Source organism: Eucyclogobius newberryi, unplaced genomic scaffold (genome assembly GCF_026437365.1).
Source record: "Eucyclogobius newberryi isolate DKJ021-1_F unplaced genomic scaffold, fEucNew1.0.hap1 SCAF_15, whole genome shotgun sequence".
NCBI lineage: Eukaryota > Metazoa > Chordata > Actinopteri > Gobiiformes > Gobiidae > Eucyclogobius > Eucyclogobius newberryi.
Genome location: NW_027315779.1, coordinates 14,051,731 through 14,068,287, shown reverse-complemented (window position 1 = coordinate 14,068,287; position 16,557 = coordinate 14,051,731). Strand labels below are relative to the sequence as shown.

General features: G+C 41.6%; 1 protein-coding gene across 3 annotated transcripts in view; it reads right to left on the bottom strand.

Annotated features, from left to right (window-relative positions):
- Window positions 1-16,198, bottom strand: part of cadm2a (cell adhesion molecule 2a) — a 243,644-nt gene extending 227,446 nt beyond the window's left edge. For all 3 annotated transcript variants that reach the window (XM_072446095.1, XM_072446097.1, XM_072446096.1), the window contains exon 1: window positions 16,105-16,198. In XM_072446095.1, the coding sequence (XP_072302196.1) occupies window positions 16,105-16,165 (61 nt within the window). In that variant the 5' untranslated portion in view covers window positions 16,166-16,198. The remainder of the gene's footprint in view (window positions 1-16,104) is intronic.
- Between the last annotated feature and the right edge of the window lie 359 nt (window positions 16,199-16,557).

Sequence of the window (16,557 nt, the reverse complement as noted above, 5' to 3'; positions counted from 1 at the left end):
GCATATGAATAAGATAAGGATTTGATCAGCTCTATATAACTTTCCCTTGCGAAGATGCAATTAAATGTGTGCAAACGAACAGATGTAGGAAAATAGCTGTAAGATTTTAAATTATTTTCTAAAAGAGCAGTTATAGCTCCACATGGGTGACAATAGTGACATAAATTAATATCTCAATATCCTTGAGGAGGATTTCACAACAATGTCGATCCAACAGAAATGTGCGAAAACGTGTCATTAAATGTATTAGTTGAAGATTCAGTATAAAATGTATTATTCAAAATGTTAATAAGCTGTTAGGCCAACTGCCATAAACACAAATTGTGTGACAAAATGGATGTATTCAGGACAAAATTCAAACTCTGCAGGTATAAAAGGCCAAATGAAAATGATACATACAGGTTAATTAATCATTTGAGCAGGGAAGAAAAATGTGTCCATGATAACTGAAATGCTGCTTGAATCGTGGCATTATTGTTTTTAAATTACTTTGCTTAAATGTGTCGGTAGCAAGCTCAGCATCCTACAGTAATTCCTATGGGGGTTATAGGTCACGGCGGGATTATTGCATGTGAAGGTCACCCTGGCTCACACCCGAATTTGATCTAGGAACGGCTCTATATGGAGGGCTACAGTTTAAAGATGGCTTATTTTTCGGTTTGAGGCTCACTTGTAATAAGGTCAGGATTAGGGCGACCAGTGCATTATGACGAGGGCTTTAGGAGCAGCGCTTAGTCCTGGAGTGCTGGCTGCCATTTACCAGCTCAATGCAACTGTGCTTAACATGGTCTCATTATTACAGCCGAGCCTAGAGATTTTGGCTCCATCTCCGCTGTAATAACTCATGTCTGGACTCCAGTCAGTGGAAAGTGCAAGTGAGGATTTGTGGCTACGAGTGCTTGTGGTTTTAATATTCTCCCAAAAATCTGTGTCCGTGCACCATGTTCTTGTTCGTTCTGCCCCACAGTTCAACGTGAACCGCGGAGGAGCAGGATGTTGAGGGGTCTCTCGGAGGATTAGCGCAGATTAGTATTAGCCGCTCCATTTCTACTGGCTACACATACAGCGGAGTTAGCATACAGGCAAAATAGTCTGGGTTTGGATCAGTGTGTTCCTCATAATTAGCTGTTTGACTAAGCATATAAGAGTTGACTATACTGCCATTACTTATTTATCCAGGCATAATATTACCAGTGTTTTTTGTTTTTTCATCAGTTCAGATTTCAGAGGCTGTAATAGAAATACTAAATAATAACTGACGACTGAGAGAGAAATGGCGACATCGTGATTAGAGGGACATGGACTTAACAATCTTACAAAATATATACACATTTTTGGCACTCCACTTTCATTAAGGATGTTTACCAATCCCAACCACAGGGGAGTTTTTGACTGAGCCAGGCCAGTGACGGGTTTTGACTTGTGGGAAAGAGGAGAGTGATGGAGTGAGTAATTGAGTTCAGTGTGAGACAAACACTAATGAGGATGATAAAGGAGGAAGCGAGTTAAGTCTGATAAGAGGACAGGCAGGAGCAGAGAGAGTGAAGAGGTGGGAGAGAGAGAGGGAGGGAGGGAGGGAGAGAGAGAGAACTGTGAGGAAGAGGGGGAAAAACAGCAGAGAGAGAGAGAAGAGAGGGGGAGCAGAGAGGTAGAGACAGCAGAGACATTGAGAGCGAGAGAGGGAGAGAGAAAATAGGGAGCAGAGAGAGAGAAGAGAGAGGAAGAGCGAGTTAGGAACAGAGAAGGGAGCGAGAGAGAGCAGAGAGAGAGAGAGAGCATGGAGGGAGTGAGAAAAAAAGAGGGAGAGAGAAAAAAAAAACTGGGAGCAGAGGGAGAGCACAGAATAGAGAGGAAGAGAGGGAGGTAGAGAGCGCAGCAGCGAAGAGGGAGCAGCGAGGAGAGGGGGATATAATGCAGAGCAATATGAGAAAAATAAAATATATTTGTCACAGTGAGAAATGACCTCGAAGTTAGTGCCTTTGTAATTATTCATTGTATTATAAGATCAGCACAATCAGCTGGTTGATTTATTGAGAATTACAGAAGGGAATTGTCAGTAGTCGTAATATTTTTTTTGTTGTACTTGTACTACTTATAAGTGCTAGAGCAGGGGTCTCAAATAGGTGGCCAAGTCCGGACCCCAAAGCAATCAAATGTTCTAATGACATTTATTTTTGTTTTTTCTGTTTTAGTCCTGTTTTAGTCCTGTTTGGGTCCCGTTTTTGGTCCTGCTTTAGTCCCGCTTTTTCCGCTTTAGTCCCGCTTTAGTCCGCTTTAGTCCCGCTTTGGTCCCGCTTTAGTCCCACTTTATAGTTAATCCATGATAAGATACGGTTTCTTTAGTCTTGGTTTAACCCTGGTCTTGTTTTAGGTCTGCTTTGCACAGACCTAGTCGAGTCAGGTTTCTAGTAAACACTGGGTTTGCGTTGCCTGGCTTTTAGTGCTTTGTTATATTTTTAGTCATGTAAGATTTTTATGATATTTTAACTTCTCTGAAAGTAAAGTCTTATGTTGTTGAATTGTGCCATTGTGAGTTGATTGTGGATCTTATAGGGATTAGCCCTCCGAAAGATCTGCGGAGACCCCTGTGCTAGAGGCTACAGAGCATATCTGTTGGAGCAAGAGTGTTAGCTGGGCTGTTATTACTTCAGCATTGAAGAAAAAGACCGCAAGAGAGAAAGAGAAGGGAGATACTGCACACGTATAACTCATCTGCCTGTTGTTTTTGCCAAATCACAATACTTGCTCTAACCATCCGGAGAGAAGTGAGAGGAAAACAAATAGCTTAAAGACAGGCACTGAAATTAGTCGTAATTGGAGACCATTTAAAAACATAATAACTTCTTTGTTTCCTCAGCAGGAGGTTCTGGGGAAGGGGGAAGCCGTTTGATTAGAAGTGGAGATGAGTGAGCTATAAAACCAGTGAGCCAGCCCGTCCTCAGTTTCATGTGGCGCGCGCGTGTTAAATCTCCCTGCCAGAAAACGCTAAAGTTAATAATGTCGGAAGAATTATTAAAACGTCCGGTGTCAATTCGGGGGAGACCAGTAGCAAATATCAGAGCGAGATCCCCCGCAGGAAGAGGCGCGCGGGCGAGCTAACAGCCTTGTAAAAACTCCAACCACCAATGCTAAACACAAACTTACAAAAAAAAAAAATGCAAATGGAGCATGAAAATGTGTATTAAATCCGGGCTGGATAACACAACACGGAATAGTCAACAAAGATGTGCGCTCAGTGGCAGACTGTCACCGCTCCACTGTTTGGGGCAGGCACCGCGACCGAGCTCAGGGTGTGTGCCACTTAGGCGGGGGGGCGGGGGGGGGGGAGATAATGTTGTGGAGCATATAATAGATTTGCAATGTGGCGAGCGGAGACAGATGGCAGGGGGGCTGTGTGTGTTTACCAGATTGAACACACACACACGCAGTACAATGGGGGTAAGGAAGACCAAATCCCTAAAGGCGCGTTATGTATGCCGCCGCCACGCGCTCGCCACAGCCAAAGGGGCGCGCTTCATTTGGGTTTTAACTTTATCTTTATCCTCCCTCAAGAACTCAAGAGTGTCGTGAACAAAGGCAGCGAGCATGGTTCGTGTAGCTTATGGCCTTTTAATTCAATGTGTGTGTTAAAGAGAAAATAATAAAACAAAACTATTAGAAAATCAAAGTTTTTTTCTGTTGTATTTAGTTTGTTTTTGTGTTTTTCCTGAATTAGAACAAAACCTATTAAACCAGTAATATAGCTATAGTAAAGTAGCGCTACTGTTTTGGTGGGAATACAAACTTCTCAATCCTTAAAGTTCATCGGTCATATTAATTACACCAAAATCAAACTTCCCTTAAATCAGATTAACGGCATTCTGTGCATCACGCGTTGATTCTGCAGAAATGTGCGATGTTTCCCCCCCCCCCTCGTAAGCAGCCATTTTATCTGTTTTGATAAGGACAGACCGAGACCGAGACAGACCGGCGGGTTGGCTAATCCACCTGTCAATCACGTCCTGAACTGAACTCGGGGAGAGGAGAACGCTGACCAGACTGAAATCAATCTGTATGAAGAATATTTATAAGAGAGCTATCGTTATCGAGTTTTTACAGGCAAAGGGACACGCAGGACAGCTTCCCCGAGCGCAAAAGCTGCTCCATTATGGTCCAAATCATGAACGCAATTTGTTGAATATAACTGAATTCACAATTACTTCAAACATATACTTCTATAAGGTCAAAATTTACCTGTAGATATAATTTGTGTACAATTTTGTTGTCAAAGCCACAGTAGATTAGGTCATGCGGGGCATTTTTGTAATTCAAATTCAAATTTACTGTGATGAATTAAATAATCTGCACAGTCCTACCATGCAAATCACATGTCTGTTCACTAAATCAGATTCATAATTTTGGACGTAAATCATTTAGGAACACTTTTCTAACACATGCACTGAAGCGGACAATGCATTTCATCATATTCACCACTAAATCCACCTTACTGTGGATCTTAATATTGTCCAAAATAATAATATCCAGGACATATCCATATCTTTAACCCAGTAAAAAAAGGTCTCTGAACCCAAACTATGTTCTTGTGTTTACTGGAAACACACGGACATCTGTGTCGGTGTGAAACATTTAGAGTGGCAGATGAAATTCCACACTTCTCAAAACTAATCACTTAATGACAGTCTTTAGAGCACATGATCGTTTTCTATGGTAACACACACACAAAGCATAGATAATTCCACCAAGAACAATAATAACCTGCACTTGCACCATTCAGAGTCCTATGTGTAGTGTCTAAATACAAAAACCACAAGTGCTTGGATTTGTCAGAGGCTTCAGTGAAATGTGTGGAGGTAAACAAACATGAGTCATTTATTTACTTATAAATATGGCTGCGTGATATGATGATTTTGTTCAGTGCTATACTGGTGAAATTGTCATATTGTGATTCATTCTAAGTTGCAGCTCTCTGTCTAAAAAAATAAAAACCCACTTCTTCTAATGTTGCGCTTTTGGCATCCTTAGAGTGACTGACAGGTGGCTTCAACCAATCACATTGAATATGAACTGAAGCAGCAGATAAGGAAGGAATCGTGAGAATAATCGAAATTGAGATGTACGCAAAAATAATTGGGACATTAACTTTTTTTTCTATATCAGACAATAAATCAGAGATGAAACATGCCATGGTAATTAAATAATATTTTACCCACTGTCTATTATAAAAGAAACAACAACAAAAAAGAATATTCTTAATCTAATCTGATTTTTCTTTACTTTGCAAATCTAATCTTGTGCAGTAAGAACAAAAAGAAGTATTAGTAATCGCTGTACAGTTGCAGCAATTGTTTAAATGGGAGCTGTAGAAATATAGCCGTTATAGCTATAGTAGTGATAGTCGTAGCAAAAGCAGTGGTAACGATAGTAACATCACGTAACAGTTTATTGAAGAAACATTACATCTAATTGGATGTAGTTTCAGAATATTAACTGGGCTAATGGCCATAGCATGAACAATGTACTTCACTAAATCCTGCTGATTTTAATGGAATAGTTACTTCCACCTGCTGAACTGAGTGATTTCATTTCGCTATTTCAGTTGCATTTGGAGACTCATTCGTCTCATTGTGTAATAGCTTTCAAAGACCAAATTAAGATGTGTGGAAGAATCCCCTCCAGTTAATGATTAGACAAGGGACTCAAAAGCATCTTCTGGCCATTATACCAACACAAGCCCCTTTATAATCCCACACTCCCGATGTCTGCATATACACCAGCACAGGCACGCACAGAAAGTCAATTAACACCAAACATGTATCTTCAGGGAATTATATTTCAATTAGCTTTAGCTACTTCTGGGCTTCCTTTGAGACTGCTCCGCTAAACAACTGCATTGGCAATGTATTTGTGGAAGCACTAAATCCCACTTTTCAATTAGCCACATGCAATAATTCTATACTGTTATTGTCGGAGAACAAGTTAAGCAATTAGGCAGCAAATCGCAGTTTTGCACAATTTTAAAAGGCGTTAATTATGCATATCAAGTCATGTATTTTAGAGATAATTTTGAAGTGAATTGACGCTGTACAAGTAGCCATTAGAAATGATCTAGCGGGAATATCCACTGAGTAAGATTTTGTGTTTATGAAATGATCATCTGTGGAATAAGAGAAAAAGGAATTTTTCAGACTGAAGCATTAGACGGAGCTTCGTAAAGAGACACATCCGCCTGTCGTCCTCATTCTGTTTTTCCTCACCTGAAATATTCTGACATCCGTTTCAACTTTTTTACCCAACCTATTCCCCTTGGATTCGGTATTCCCGTCTGCTGTGATTTGAAATGTGCGCGCATGTGGACTAAGACAGGATGAAGAAATTCCGGGTTAAGTGAGGTAACAGCTTAGCCAGCATTGATGCATCAGACAAACGGTGTAGTTTTCTTGTATTTTTATAACTTGGATTAGAAGACTACACTCTCTTTTATGAATTACAAATGACTGGTTTTCTTCTTAACTTTGAGGTTTGCTGTGACAACCATTGAGTCCAAGTAAACTTTGGGGTAAACACAAATAGATACATAGTCGGCATCCGAGGGAACACCCACTAACATACCTCCACAGGGGAAACAATCCAATCATTTTAAAGGACAAATACTATGCATTATTTGTATTCAAGCATTTGGTTAGGTTTGGTTTTGCTTATGTTTATTTGGAACATTATAAAAATACATGTGTGGTACAGTGCTTAAGGTCCTCTTTCAAATGATTCCACGATCTCACCCCGCAGATTGATAAACAGAAACTGCTCCTTGTGATTCTCAAAGCCTGAGTTTTAAAATGTATTTGAACTCTCAATTTATAGCCCTCGTCTGGCTGACATAAAAATCTTAGGTATAAGATTATTTTAGCTTTTGAACATTAGTATTAGAGTATGATAATACTTCGTAAGCAGATTTGACTTTAAGAAGAGTGGATTGGTCTTTGTACGCGGCTTTATGGATGATTATTTTTAATTTTCTTTTTTTTGAGTGACAAGTAGCTTTATTACACCACTATAGTTATAACTATATTCCTTTTTACCAGGGGTCTCCAACCTATATCTAGGCCACAAGCTTACCCCATCGTGAGTAGCTCGTGAAGGGATTTCCAAAACATACCTACATTTAGCAGTCTACTTTGATTTGTCATTTTCTGAATGCATTACAAGCATTTGCCTTAAAAAAATAATTGTTGACCCGCCCTCTTTCTGTACATATTATTTGTCAATTAGCCGTCAATCAAACGGTTGCGCTGCTGTCTCAACCAAGCTTCGTTACAGCGCCGTGACCTGCAGCCATCCATGCAGCATGAGCGATACAAAGCAGCAAAAACATTGTTTTAGGAAGCGTGGAAATCTGACTTTTTATTAACAAGTGTCGACAACAAATGCCTCTGTTTGTTCTGTGGATCCAGCTGGCTGTGAGTAAGCAATACAATAGAGTGGTTTAGTCAATGATTCTCATATTGATCACTGATGCTTAACTGTTATTACCTTCGTGGCACTTTGAAAGTGTAAAGTTTGTTGTAAAAACTTTGCACTTTGCCCGCAGTCACTTGCGAGAAAGTCACTTTCCTTTGGTTCACGTCAAAAACGAAGCAACAGCTTTGTGAAGAATAAAAGGTAAGATTATGCTCTGGCATGACCTGTCTCCGCCCCCTCTTTTTTCCGTCTTTATTTTTTATAAATAAAAAATAATAATGCTTTCAATGTTAATTTCTCAAAACATAAACTATACAAAGTTTAATTTCACACACACACACAAAACTTTAAAAAGTCATTCTTCTTCCATAGTCTCAACTTCAAACCACATGATTTTACTGACAGAGGATTAGCTGCAGACGATTAAAAAATAACTGAATCTTGATCTTGATTAAAATTAGATTAATTGCAGAGCCCTAGTAACTCATTGGTTTGACAGTGTAAATTCCCACTTGACTTCCAATTCAGAAAACGATATATCACAGAGACATTGCGTGAGTGCTGAGTGACTCCTTTCACCGCCGTGGCAGGTGCAGGACTCTTGACAAAAGCAGAGTTTGGGGGAAAAGAAGAGCAGAGAAGGCAACAGGGAAGAGCCTTATCTCTATCTGTGTTGTGGAGGACGATTACTGTACTTGTGCGGGCAATTCTCAGCACGTCGGACCTGAGGGACTCGTATGAAAAGGAGCTGTCAGATGAAAGGGCACATAACATGAAAAGAACATTATCTCCGTAAGAATGGTTAAGGCCGAGGATGATGTAGAGGACTGTCAGTTCAGCTCAAAGCCCTTGTTACACTGACGGTGTTTATTTGCACTCTCTGTTCGAAGGACTACATTTAAGAGATTATGTTTTGATCATATTCAAGCAGTGCCACTCAAGACTTTCCTACACAGTATTCAGGTCAGTCATCTGTCTGCGCTGAACCAGAGGAGAACTGGCGCTTTATGATCAACACTGTGGTGCATGAAAAGCTTTCAAGGGGAAGGCGCACTTGGGTAATTCGGCCGCGGTCACTTTAACGAGTCCACGTCGCGCATAGACTGCATTCGGCGTGGCATGGATTACAACCATCACATTATTTTTCACATATACCATGAAAGGCACATAGGATTAAATGTGAAAGGACCCAATATACGGTAAAACGCACATGCAATATATCATTCAGATGCCGAATGAGTTAGCGGAGTCAATTTTCGAAGTTAGACTCGGAAAGGGGGGGAGGGCGAGAGAAGTTCAACCGGGCAGATGTGCAGGGAGGAAGATAAGGGTGGGGAGAGGGAAAGAGTGCATAGTGCAGTGCCCCGTACGTATACTTCCCAATTTCATTAGCCTATATGATGTGCTTGGCTTTTTATTATAAAGAAAGTTGTAAACACACACACAGACAAAGATTACAACTTTTGTACAGGCAGTTTTAATCCAAAGGTACTTGTGTGCGTACGGTTAGGAGACCATTCTTTATTCCAGTGTTTGAGATTAGTGACACATGGCTTGTCAAAGACTGGGGCTTCAGATTAGCCCGTCGCTAATCCTTTGCAGTTCCATGCTAATACAGACATCACACAGACAAGCGAGAAACACAAGAATCCAGTTTACCAATATTTGCATAGGCCTAAAATAATCTTGGCAGGTGAAGTATAAAAAAACAGCAGTGCGCCAAGTTTCCTCACCAACAACCGCCACCTTTCCAACTGTTCTATTAGCAGAGATGCTAGCGGAGTTAGCACGCTGTCATCACCTACAGGAGGAGTCTATTCAGGCACAAACTGTCTGTCTGCAGCTGCGGATCTTGCTAATTGTTCTCACTATGAGGCTGCATCTCTATACAACTCTCTATTTTGAACCACATTGACAAAAAGCACTATTATATTTTACTTCATGTCTGAAGAAAACGTGATCACGATCTGATCCCCGTGACAATCTGCATAGTCCCTTCTACTTTCAGTTCAAAATGGATCATAAAAGTCATCAAACAACCATCCAATTTAGAGACGTTCCCATCACATGTAGCATGTGTATCTCAAAGACATCAGGTTCCACATATTGTCAAAATATATTTGTCTCTTTGTATAGTGTATATTTGTATAGTGTTTCGCTCGCCTTGGTCTTGGCTGGCCAGGAAAACGATCTGCTATTGTGGTTATATTACATTTCTTTCAGTTTAATGCTGTTCTATGTCCAGACACAAACACCTTTCCCCCATGCACACCTCCTATAGGTAAGTCTGTCATATTCTGAAAGAGTGGCAGGTGTTATTGACCAATCACAGTAATGCATGGACTCTCAGAAGCAAAAGACCACTATAGTTGACTCCTTATGACATATAGCCTACAGCTACAGGCCATTAACTCACTTGACGATTGACGATCACTTGCAGCGTGGGTAATGTTATTCTCCCATGACCCGGTGAATAGTATTAAGTAAAACTATTTATTCATGCATGTACCGCTGCATATCATTTGTGGATCCTAAGACATAATTCATGAGGCGCTTTTGTGTCTGTAATTCTGTTTTTGTTTGTTTAAAGTTGCTCTTTATACCGTGTAAACCTATAATCCTAAAGGCCTTATTTAACGGCTTTTACACATATGAATTCACTACAAACAAAGCTAACTAACTAAATTATACAAAAGTGTTTTTCTTCACCTTTTAATTGAAAGTAGAGACATGAACGTTTCTTTTGGATGTGAAGATTGTTGAAATTTGGCCAAAACTGTCAGGCTAGGGAGATTGTTGTGAGAATAGGGCTGGCAGTGAAAGAGTTACTGTAATATGGGCGAAATGGCAAACAAATGATTGCACGCTTTCACTGACTGTGAACATCTCCAACATAAATTATTTCCCAGCCCTAATTATTAGCATATCGGATCAGCCTCACATAGCTCCCGTAAAATAAACAGGTTTTGCCGGTATACTCACAAAACACCTTTCACACATGCAAATTAGTCCAAAGGCTTTCCCCCATTATTCCTGGAATACACGGGCCGAAAATCACCTGATAGTGGCAGGAATGCAATGTTTAAGTACTTAGAACAACCTTCATTTAGTTGAAGAATAAAGTTTTGGAACTATAACCGAATAAACGTCACTGACAAGGGACAACTGACGAACAGCTGACGGAGCATAAGAAACATGGCGGCAGGTGAAGAACTTTTGTTTTTAACTGTTTGGGATCTCTTCAAAGCAAATAAAAAGAACAGACAGCATAGGCTAGACAGTAAAGGGTGATATCGAGAAAAGCAAACATACATATAAAGAAGAAAGAGGGAGGTGAAACGTTTTCATACACAATGGTATCGCTTACCGTTTTGAATAATTGACGCACTATTTAATTTTTGGTTCTGATAGAAAGCAGTTCTTTGGTTTCCGTGTTGAACCAATTCCCCGCCATTGTGCGTTTAATAAAAGACAAACAATGTTAATTTGGATAACTCCACTGTAACCTGCTGTGCAGCTATATCCTGTGTGAAGATGGCCACTGTTAAATACGTCACCGCAGCACGGCGGTTGCAATGGGAATAGAAGTGATCACATACAAGTTTTACGACTTTATTCACTTATGTCCCTGCTCTGGCGAAACGCCAGGTAAATTCCCGTGTCACGGTGCATAAGGGGCTACAGACACACATTGAAGACATAGCTTTCAGGCATATTTCAGATTTGGCCATGCTTTCTAAACATTACACTATGAGCAAGGAGGAGGACATTTTGTTCTGCTCATTTCATTGTAATCCCTTTATCATTTCTTCTTTCTGACTGGTGAAATAAAAGCAAAATCTGGCAGCTCTCTCAGTCTGTGCTGCAGCATTTAGAGTGGGTGTATTATATTCCGTGAAACTCCCAACAATTTAGTCTTCTGCAGCATTACTGATTCCAAAGAATGACTATCTTCACAATTATTTATAGTGAGACAAAGATGTTAGTTGAATGCTATGAACAATCACCAGGGGTACGGTTGTTTGTGTTGGTCCCACGCCTACAGAAAGTTCAAGAAAGATGTCTGTTTCTCTCATTTGTTTACTCAGTCCAGATACCAAAATCAAATCAGTAGAACCAATGTCAGATATGCATGGCAGAGTAACTGTCCAATGCATTAAAGTACAAAGAAATGGAGGAACAGAGTCATATCAAATGGGCCATCAAATATGTCTTCCCTTATAGCAGGTCTGATGAAGCTCCTCCTTTTTCCTACTCTGACTTTTTAACACCTGGACTAACAAAAGAGCCGCTTTGATGGTGGGAAATCCCTTGGCAGGGCTGGCGGTGGATCCACACAGTTGCACGTGTGATGCTTCACCGGGGCTGTTACGCATTGAAGATTCATGGCTTGGTGTAAGGCAGTGCTGAACACCTCACATGTTGCAGCCATCAAAGCGTGCCCATGAAAATGAACACACATGCACGTACGAGAGAGAGAACCAGAGGGCCAGATAGAGAGTACATCTTGTTTCTCGGTGTAATCAGTAGCTCTGCAAACACGCACACATACACAAGGAGGCCTGTTATCAGAAGCTTTCCCACGCTGCCGGGCTACAAAGCTCCGACCAGGATGTGAGGATGAGGAGAGCGGAAGGGAAATGGATGGAGGGTCAGTGGCTCCCTGCAGGGGGAAATACAAGAACCTAAACACTGAGCATAAAGTAAATCGATTCTTTTAAAGAGTTCCACTTGCTATACATATCAGATGATGTATTTACTGTAGGGCTGCATGAATTGGGGAAAAAGTATCTGATTGCAATTAGTATGAAATCAGTTCGAAGTACACTTTTTTAACATTCTTTAACATTTGAGAGAAGAATAAAATATTAAAGTAATACAAGAATCCAGAACATTTCATGATATTTCAAAACTTCAGGGATGGCAGTTTTTTCATAAATTGCAGGATATTTTGTTCTTTGCAGAGGATTTTCTAATAATGTGATCATCTCAGGAGGTGGGCAGGGCCTATGTAACGCTAGAGGCATTACAGTTTTTAAAAGAAATATCCTAAAAATAAATCCACAAACTATGAACCTTCTCTTTATTTGTTTTGGATTTACTCCACAAACGTATCATATTAATCGTACTTCCTCTAAAGTCCTTTCAACTGACAACAATCACACCATTGGAGTTGAATAATGGCACCACTTTCTGAGGCTATTGTGAAAAAAGAATTGAACTTTTATGTATTCATGCTGATGGAAAAAAAAACTTGTGAGTTCAATTTTTGTTTCATGTGGATAGGCCCAGTAATTACACAGCTATGAACCATAAACCAGTTCAACAGCTATTTCCACTATAGAATTCTCATCTGCTCCAGCTACATTTTAAACCGTAGATAAATAACGGCAGTATTTGCGATTTGATAAACGCAATCATTCAAATTGCAATTTCGATACGATTCTATTGTGCAGCCTGACGAAGATGAAAAGACAGCCCTCATTAGACAACTCTGCATGTTTCCAACTCAGATGAAATGGACTCATTTCTAAAGATATAATGTACAAATCCATTAATACTCTAGAAACAGCAGAACAATCGCAGTAGTTGTAGAGGTTACCATAGTAGCAACAGCAGCAGCAGCAGCAGGAGGACTACGATGTAAGGTTTGTGCAGACTTGAAGATGAGTTTGAAAAAGGAGGAAACAAAGGCAGAACAAATGGATGGATGGTCAGCCTTCCTCGGTTCGGACTTGCTGCAGAGATAAACGCATGTCGCAGCGGGGCGTCTGGTTTAGGCTTGCCAAGATCACAGTTCACAAACTCGGCCAGCAACAAAGACAACAGGAATCCAACGAAGCAGAGCGGATAAACCCTCACCAGACACAACTGAGACGTATCGGACGTATCGGTGGAGATTGGCTGAACATCCCTCCTCCACACCTCTCCTCCTACATTCCTCTTACATCAGTCGCCTCTCTGACTCTTCTCCTCATGCATAAGCTCCTGTTTGCCCCTCTGCCTGCAGCTCTTACGTAACCGCCCCATTTGCATAACCATGTTTTTTTTGTGTTTTTTTTTTCTCCAGCTTAGGTGGCGAGCAAACACAAGACCCAATAATGTGTTAACAACCAGAGCTGTCGGGATAAACAACTAGCTCCCATCACAACATGTTTGCGGGTCTGATGGAGACTTTCTGGATCTCCTGTAGCCAGCTGGCAAAAGGCCACAGGGGCCACAGCAGCTGCCAAAAACTAAACAGCAAAGGATGGGATGGACTTGATTCAGAGGGAGGCTGACCTGCCCGCTGTGAGGGACCTACACAATAATAGGTCTTGCACGGCGAGATGACTGTTCAAATCAAGCAGCCTAGCATTATCCTCTTCAGGGAAAAAGCAACGGAGGCTGATAACCGACTGGACTGTGTCTGTGGTGTAAAAGAAGAGGACACATGTTACTGTCTTTGCAAAGGCTGGATTCAAATGGAGGACATGTTGGCAGAAGGTTCTCCAGAACACGTGGTAATGAGGGTGATATTTTGAGAAACGCACTTTTGGAATAGATGCGTTGAAATAATATGCACTAATACGGGCTATAGTTAAAAGAGGAAACTAGAGTCATCTGCTTCTTGCTTCGTTGTATTGGTGAAATCCACCTGTCACTCCCTGTCGGTGCTGATGCTGACCAATAGGAGGTTTGGATGGGGAAAAAGTCTCTTTGTTTGAGCATAGAGCTGCATTCAAAAGAAAACTAGTGACTCACTATGACGAAAAAAAAGCAGATTGTCACAGGACTGCAATCGCCCAATTGCCCCGCCCTACTGGACAATATTAGTAATAGCCACAGTATAGAACAGGCTTTTGCAGGAATATCAGTATGCACTCATTCCTTCTCTAAAAAGGAGCTATAGCTTAGAGCAACTCTGAGACTCACAGCGACAGACAGACTCGAAGCGTGGAGGCCAGTTCAGTTCAACAGACCGACAGCAGCAACCCTCAGGATTCAGTCAATATTTGGCCCAAGCAGTTGAGAGCGACGATTCCTGTATAATAACACTTCTGTGGACGGATAACGCATGGATGAATGATACCTTGAAAAAGAGTACATGCAGACTCCACTCAGAGAAATAGTAATTGCATGTTAGAACACTTATAAAAAGCCTCAGTAAAAAGATGTTGTCTTATTTATTTCCTATCCTACGAATTCCAATTCTCATCCCCATTCATTAAGACAAGAATCGTGTTTGCTTATAAGGAAAGCACTGTAACACACACAAACACACATACTTGAGACAGATATCAACACATGATCAGGGAATGCAGTGCAAATTATTCCCCGATTGGGATTTCTTTTTTCATTCACTCAGAGCTGAAACAACCAATTTAGTCTTTTTAATGATAATTGAACTGTCTTGTTTCAGACGTTTTGCATGGATTGTAATTTAGTAGCTTCATGCGACATTCAAAAGCAAAAAAAAACAAGCAAGGATCTAAACCAAGAAGGGAAAAAGAAGGAAAAAAAAGGAGATAAATAGTGGAAGTGGCTGCGATGCTTCTCGCTGTGGCCTTTGAAGCCTGGGGGGGAGTGAAAACCAGCATCATTAAAAATAAAAATTCAACACCATGTTTAAGTGTACTTTGAAATGACTAAATCGGCAATCCGCGGACGGGCCCTTCGCAGGAGGAGGAGAGGCAGGAGAAGATGAGGGCGAAAAAAGAATCTAAAGCTGGAGCCGTTTGCTTTTGTTTGAAGTTTGCCACGCGTTACTGAAAATAGATCCCTGGTTGGAGAGACGTTTTTTAATGATCAGTCACGCTCTACGCAACTAAAGCTTTCGTTAGCGACAAATTCCTAATACATAAGCCCACATTTTCCCAACAGAGTCATGACAGTGTATGGCACAGGTGCACAGGTCCACAGAGCCACCATGTCTTTGTGCTCGGGGGATAAAAGGAGGTGCTAAATCTTGTTTCTCCCCTTGACCTTGCCCCCTAACAATGTCACGTCACTTGTGTGTTTACAGTACTGAGCTGGTGCTGACTTCAGACCAATCTGCGCTGACAATTACCTCCACGACATGGCAACAGTGATGATTTATAGCCCCCCGACTGTACATCAACAAACCCCAACGCACGCCAGGAAGAGAGAGCCCAGAAAGCAGGTGGAACAGACGTTTTCATCACAATCACAGCCACTTGCTTTAAATACAGCGAGTCTATGGACAAAGAAAAGTGAGCGCATTTTGACATGAGTAAAAAAAAAAAGAAAGGAAAAAAAAAAAGAAAAACGGTGCAAAGAAATCAATACACTGGCTCAATAATATAACGAGATTAAAAGACGCGCCTGTGAGTCATCCGCGTCAGCTCATCCAGAGGCGTGTCTTTCGCTCTGGCATTATATGTTGCGTTGTCACAGAAAAACAATAAAATAGAATTTTAAAAAAGCGATAATAAGAGCGCGTGGAGTTTAGGACAAGTGAGAGGAGGAGAAAAAAAGAATCATCAAATCCATCCGCGCGTGATGGACCCGGGACACACCTGCGCGCGCGTGGGGAGGAGGAGAAGAAGAAGCGCCACTGACCGCAAAGAGCTGACCCCGTGATCGCGCCAACAACAACAACAACAACAACAACAACAACAACACGCGCATTTGAAGTCCCGCACTCACCTTTCACCAGGAGCACGTAAACAGTGTAGAAGGTAAAAAGCAGATGACTCTTGAGGTTCATCCTGTCTTCCGTCCTCGCGTCCTCGCGTCCTCGCTCCCCGGCACTTACTTCTTCTTGGGTCTTTTCTTTGCCCCTCGCCGGGATCAGGACCGGACCGCTTTGTTGTAGCGATCCAGAGCTCTCTTTCTTTCTTTGCCTGTGACTTCGCGACCCCGTTTATCCGCGCGTCTTCTTCTTCTTCTTCTTCTGGTCGCTTATGTCCACACGAAGCGCGATGGCCGTGGTCGTGTTGAGCGGACGGAGGGCGCGAGGGGGAGAAGAGTGGGAGTAAAAAGCCTCCGTCAGCGGCACGTCGTCCGTCACGCGCGGTGCGGGATGGATGGATGAAGAGATGCTGTCGCTGCACTGTCGGCTCTGGCTCGCGCGGTCCACACTGAGAACCGACCACGAGT